At 65.5% G+C, this 5645-nt stretch overlaps 3 protein-coding genes across 3 annotated transcripts; 1 reads left to right on the forward strand and 2 right to left on the reverse strand.

Moving 5' to 3' along the window:
* Nucleotides 1–239: 239 nt before the first annotated feature.
* On the reverse strand, nt 240–764 carry EMIHUDRAFT_251929 (hypothetical protein; the record flags this gene model as incomplete). Its single annotated transcript, XM_005790129.1, has 2 exons — nt 240–449; nt 522–764. 2 exons carry the CDS (start codon nt 762–764, stop codon nt 240–242), a joined length of 453 nt encoding a protein of 150 aa, XP_005790186.1.
* Nucleotides 765–914: 150 nt separating this feature from the next.
* Nucleotides 915–3551, reverse strand: EMIHUDRAFT_446942 (hypothetical protein). Its single transcript, XM_005790130.1, has 7 exons — nt 3108–3551; nt 2655–2903; nt 2260–2544; nt 1933–2052; nt 1692–1748; nt 1503–1539; nt 915–1354 (listed from the first exon to the last, which is right to left on the reverse strand). The coding sequence occupies exons 1-7, from the start codon at nt 3531–3533 to the stop codon at nt 1122–1124; spliced, it is 1407 nt and encodes a 468-aa protein (XP_005790187.1). The 5' UTR covers nt 3534–3551; the 3' UTR covers nt 915–1121.
* Nucleotides 3552–5113: 1562 nt separating this feature from the next.
* On the forward strand, nt 5114–5605 carry EMIHUDRAFT_251931 (hypothetical protein; the record flags this gene model as incomplete). The annotated part of the gene is made up of 1 exon (XM_005790131.1): nt 5114–5605. One exon carries the CDS (start codon nt 5114–5116, stop codon nt 5603–5605), a length of 492 nt encoding a protein of 163 aa, XP_005790188.1.
* Nucleotides 5606–5645: the final 40 nt, after the last annotated feature.

Genomic DNA, 5645 nt, shown 5'->3' on the forward strand with positions numbered 1-5645 from the left:
CACACTCATCAACGGCTGCTATCCTCTAATGTACATACTCTAACGCCGACCCCGCTAAAACACCAAAGGCCGTCACACCGTCCCTTCCGCAGCGGGCTATACTTCGTCTCAGGCCGCCTCCTCTCCCGCCCCCAAACGGGAGTGAGAGTGAGAGAGCCGCATCCCGAGGGGATTGCGCGGCCGGCCGTCATTGGCTGGGAAGGGGACACGGTGTGGCAAAGCGAGCAGGGCCTGCCGCTCTAGCCCAGCAGGAAGTAAGCCTTGGCCGTGTCGACGGCCGACGCAGTCACCTCGTCTACGTCGAGCGCCTTGAGCGCCGGGAAGGGCCGCGGCTCTGGGCCCGTACTGACGATGACCGTCTCTCCAACACGGACCTCAAAGACACCTCGGCGCGGACGTTCGGCGTTGATGCTCACTTGCAGCGGCGTGTCAGTGCCATCGAGCGCTGCCTCAATCCCGCCGGCAATCTTTTTCGCCCGCGTTTTGAAGACAGATCATTGCTTGCATGCCTCAATCTCGACCGCGGGAAAGGCGAGCACAGCTGCATCGACGGGCGGCGCAGGCTGAAGCGCTGTTGCCGCCTCGTCGGGAAGGCTCAGCCGAGCAATCAGGTCGGCTTTGCGCCCCGACACGGGCAGGCCTGCGCTACGCAGCTTCTCCTTGAGCTGCACGACGGTGCAGCTGGCGAGGTTTTCACTGGCGCACATGCGAGTCGAAGGCACGGATAGCCGAACAGCGGCCAGCATCGGCCACATCACCCGCATTGCTGCGAGCCGAGCAGGCCGCCCTGCCTGAGCACTGGCCTGGTTTGGCCGCGCCAACAGGGGGCGGAAAGAATTTTCCGCGCGCGCGTGACAAGCGCGGAGTCTCAAAATGAGCCTAGGCGGCTCCAAGCTTGGGCAAAAAACGAGTCCGGCGGATAACATAATCATCATGAAGTTTCTATCTATACCGTACGTCACGACTCGCGGGGGGGGCCGGCACTCTCCCTCCGCCAGCCGCGGTCCTGCAAAGCAAGCAAAAGCGCCGCGTCGCCCTCCCTGCCGGAGGGCGCGCCGCTTGAGCTCTGCGGCCCGCCTCTGCGCGGAGGGCGCGCTGGCGGCGGCCGCGAGGCGCGCGGCCTAGACCCTGTTCCAGTAGGTTCCGCGGCGGAGCGAGTTGATGTCGCCGATGTACTTGAGGTTGGAGCCGATGGCGGCGAAGGAGACCTCCTGGTCCCAGCAGACCTTGTCGGCGACGCGCTTGACGTCGGCGGCGGTGATGTCGTCGACGCGGGCGAGCGTCTCGGCGAGGTTCATCCGGCGGCCAAAGGTGAGCAGCTGCCGCCCGATCTCCTCCGCGGTGGGGGAGGTCCCTGTGGGGCGGTGTCGAGGGCGCGTCAGACTGCGAGGGGAGAGACAGAGTGGCCGCTCGTCCTTGGGCTCGCGGCAAGAGGGAGGCGACCGGCGGCGTGTGCTGGCCGCGGAGGGAGGGAGTCTGTTCCGCATCTAGGGCTGCGGTGCCGTCCATCTGCTGCAGCAGGTTGTACTTGAGCTGCGCCTGCGGGCGGGCGGGGGCAGATGCGTCGGTGGACGGTGGGACGCGGTGCCGTCGGGGCGGCGGCGGAGCGGGCGAGGCGGCTCTCGAGAGAAAGAGGGCAGCGTGAAGCGTCTCGGAAGTGTCTCGGGAGCGTCTCGGGATGGCACTCAGACCTTTCCGCGCGCGAGGTCCTCGTCGCTCACCCCCTGCGTGAGCGCGAGCATCTCGTCCTGCGGCAAGGCGGAGGCGGGGTTAGGCAGAGGCAGGGTGAGGCAGAGGCAAGGTGAGAGCGCCTCTGGCAGGGGGCTGCCTGCCCCCCGCAACTTCACGTCTACAGATTGGCAGGAGCCCCGCGGCACTCGGGGTGCGTGCCCGAAGGTGTGTGGGGCGGGTGCGGTGGGATGCTGGCGGCGCCTGCAGGATCTGGAACAGCGTCGAGTAATCGTCGTAAGAGTCGAGGTTCGCCGTCACGTACACGCCGAAGAGGCCCGTGTCGTTGTAGCAGGTGCAAAAGGGCTGCACCTGCTCCGCGACCTGCGGCAGGGAGGAGCAGGGCGTGGGGCGGCACACGGGAGAGGCGGCGCGAGCACACCGGGGAGCGTGTGTGTGTGTGTGTTTGGGGGGTCGGAGGGGCGCGTGCTCCGTCAGAGAGGTGGAGAGGGTGCGGCCGAGACTTGCGCTTGTCGATGGCGAGCACCATCGCGGCCAATCTCGGCCGGCCTCGGCTCCTCTCGCGCGCACCTTGTACTTGTCGAGGGCGAGCACCATTGGCGCGGTCGCGTACTGCATGTTTGACGACTTCTTGTCGTAGGTGCCCAGCAGCGACTGGCACAGCATCAGCGTAAACACGTCGGGGTCCGTCCACTTGAGACCCTCGAAGGCGAGCGCGAAGTTGGCGGCCGGCATGTCCTCCTTGAAGTCGCGCACGTCCGCGCCGCAAAAGAGGGAGGCGTGGTTCTCGTAGTCGTGGCCCGCAGGCGCGACGGTGGGCACGCCGCCAAAGTACTCGCTCGCGAGGTCGAGGACCTGGACGAGGGCGGGGAGAGGGTCAGCCGACAGTCCGAGGCCTCACCCTCTCGCGAGGCCGGCGGCATCGTGGAAAGCGTTGCTGCTGCTACCGCTCCTACTGCTGGCGCCTGGTCGTGCTCGACGGCGCCCGCGGCGGCGAGCACCATGCGCGGCGCCGTGTAGTGCGTCTTGACGTAGCGACTGATGTCGTCCGCGGTGATCGAGTTGATGTTCTCGGTCGGCCCGAGGATCGTGCGCGCGAGCGGCGTGCCGACGTACGCCACCTCGTGCAGCCGGTCGAAGACCACCTCCTCGATCTGGCTCTCGACCTCCTCCATCTCGCGCAGAATCACCTGCCGCTCGTTCTCCACCGCCGCCTGCGCGCGGCGCACCGACATCGCTCAGGTCCCGCCTTTCGCGGACGGCGCGGCGGGGCGCGGCGGCTGCCGCGCGCAGCGGCAACGATGGCGTGCCGGCGGCGGCGGCGGCGGCGTGCGGCCGCTGCGCTGAGCGCGCAGCCCAGGGGAGAACAGGCGCATGAGCGCGCGCAGGCGCGGAGCGGTCGGGGTTGCGGCGCGCGCCGGGCTGAAGGTCGAGTTTAGCAGGATATCGGACAGCAGCTCCACCGCCCTCGGCACGTCCTGCTTGAGCACCTTGGCATAGTACACCGTCTGCTCGCGCGAGGTGTACGCGTTGAGGTGCCCTCCCATGTTCTCCACCTCCATCTCCAGCTGCCGCGTGTTCCGCTTGGCGGTGCCCTTGAACGACATGTGCTCCAGGAAGTGAGCCACGCCGTTCGTGGCGTCGGACTCATACCGGCTGCCAGTGTCTATCCAGACTCCCAGCGTAGCAGTGTCACCGCCTGTGCTCTCTGTGGCGACGCGCATCTGGTTCGGCATCGTCGCCACGTGGGTGGGCGGCTGCACTGCCGCGACGGCGCTGCTGTACGCGCGCGCCGCGGGCCTGGCGACGCGTCGCTGCGCCAGTCTGGTGAGCTTTAGCTGCATTGCGTCGAGCGCTGCTGACTTGGGAAAGAAACAGCGCGGTACCCGCAGAGGTGCCCCATCTGTTTTCCTTTCCTTTTCTCTCTATTTTTTCTATTTTCGCACGAAATCGTCAAATTTTGGGGGCCCTGTCCCCTGAGCCGAGTCTGAGGCTGGTTTGGGCCCAAAATCAGCCAAATCGGCAAAATACCGGGTATTTTGCGGGTGTACCTGGAAAACCCCGGGTATACCTGGAAAATACCCTGCGACCGCCTGGGTATCGTGCCGATTTCCTCAATTTTGCGTCAGATTTTGCCCCAGACCAGCTCTCAGACTCAGGGAAACTCGCGAGTTTCCAGAATGGAGGACCAAACACCCTCTGTTTTCCCTGGAAATTTCCGGAAACGCAAAGTGCTGGGGACCCTCTGTTTTCCTTTTTGTTTGCCGGAAAAGCTTGTGCAGGCCAAAGCGGCCGGCGGCACGCCCGCCTCCGTTGGCCACTCCTACGCCTTTGGTAACACCGAAGAGAAGGCCCGCCGCCTGAACATGGGCTGCAAGGCGCGCGGGCAGCCCGGCCAACCCTTCTGCTTCTCCCACAAGAACGGCCACGGCTACGTCAAGGCGCATCGCGGTCTCTACCACGACGCGATCTTTGTCAAGCGCAACAACTTCAACCTGCTGCTCCACGAGACGTTCGGCGGCGGCTTTGCGCCCACCGCCGTTCTCAAGCTGCGCCGCCTCGCGCGCAAAGTCGCGCGCGGCAGCGTTGACCGCACAGCCTACTCGCCCAAGTACTGGCGCTCTCTTTTATGTCCCACCATGCAGAGCGCATCTCTCTCTCTGTTGTGCGAGGCGTGAACCGCGCCATTCGCTCTCACCTGGCAACCCTGTCTGCACGTCTCGCGCGCGCGTGAACAGGGCTTCAGGCCCCAAATGACGTGTGAGTGTTAGAGTTGTTTGTGTTTGCCCTGTTGAGGTCGGGCGTCACTTTTCTGAGTGGTGCCCGTCCAGCCGCAAACGCGGCGCCCCGAAATGCTGGTCAATCTGGGGGGTCTTTCGACCGAGTCTGTGAGTCCTGGCCGCCTCCCGGTGAAGGGCGGTGGTGGCAAGGTTAGCAACCGAGCTCTCGAACGGAGAGGGGAGAGTACGGTGTACGGGTGCTCCAGGGGATCCAGGCAGGGGGTCACGACACGCATCCTCTCTCTCTCTCCGACCCTTCACGAACCGAAAGATAGGTAGGTAGGTTGGGGACGACACTGCTTCTGCAGCGTGCACCTCGATCCTGAAGCTGTAACCGTGTATGTATGTAATCGCCGTGCGTGTTTGTTATGATGTGTTTGTTACGATGAACACACCAGTGAGGGAGGGCGAGACGATCGAGGGGTCCCGTACCATGCGGAATCGACCCTATCCAGTGCTCAAGTGCTCAAGGTAGGCTGGTCAATATGGCGCCCTATCCGGCTTGGAGCCTGAACCCTGGCGGTGTGTGCGTTCTGCGTTGTCGGTAATCGCCAGCCAACGTCCAACGATTGGCTCGACTCTTTCAGACTTCCCTACCCCACCCTCGCCGTCGCCGTTTCCGGCCGGTTCGCGTCGGCGGGCACATGCCCACGACCGACGTCTACCGCGAGGCGGAGAAGCGGTGGCGCCACTCGCTCCAGGAGCCCGGCGAGGAACTAATCGACTTTGAGCTCGCCGACGATCGAGTCCGCCGGGTGGATGTGGCGGCCGACGCGCCCGACTGGCTGCGCGGCGCGCAGCTGTACGCGTTGTGTGGTGTCGATGGCTTCCGCTTCCTTCGCTGCCCGTTCTCGCCAGAGGAGGAGCTCCGCTGGAGCCACGCCGCCCTCGCCGCATGGACGGAGCCCGAGGCGAGCGAGTCCAACCTCGACCTGACGCACGCCGGCGAGCGGGGCGCGCTGTGGGCGCAGCACGAGGCGGCGCCGTCCTCGTCGGCGCTGCGGCACCTGAGCTGGGTCACGCTCGGCTACCACTACCAGTGGAGCGAGAGGCGGTACGATGAGGCGAGGCGCTCCCCCTTCCCGCCGGCGCTCGGCGCGCTAGGTGCTCGCATGCACACCACGGCCCGCAGATGAGCCTGTCGCTCATAACATGCACCGCGCTCACGCACACACG

This window comes from Emiliania huxleyi (genome assembly GCF_000372725.1).
Source record: "Emiliania huxleyi CCMP1516 chromosome Unknown EMIHUscaffold_1211, whole genome shotgun sequence".
Taxonomy (NCBI): domain Eukaryota; phylum Haptophyta; order Isochrysidales; family Noelaerhabdaceae; genus Emiliania; species Emiliania huxleyi.

Bases quoted from the DNA above. Each gene is read 5' to 3' on its own strand.
- EMIHUDRAFT_446942 (XM_005790130.1), bottom strand. From the start codon at position 3,533: ATGCAGCTAAAGCTCACCAGACTGGCGCAGCGACGCGTCGCCAGGCCC. The intron at 2,545-2,654 runs GCGCCAGCAGTA...GCCCTCGTCCAG, and splicing joins GCGCCGTCGAGCACGACCAG to GTCCTCGACCTCGCGAGCGA. The intron at 1,749-1,932 runs GCGCCGCCAGCA...GCCTTGCCGCAG, and splicing joins CGCTGTTCCAGATCCTGCAG to GACGAGATGCTCGCGCTCAC.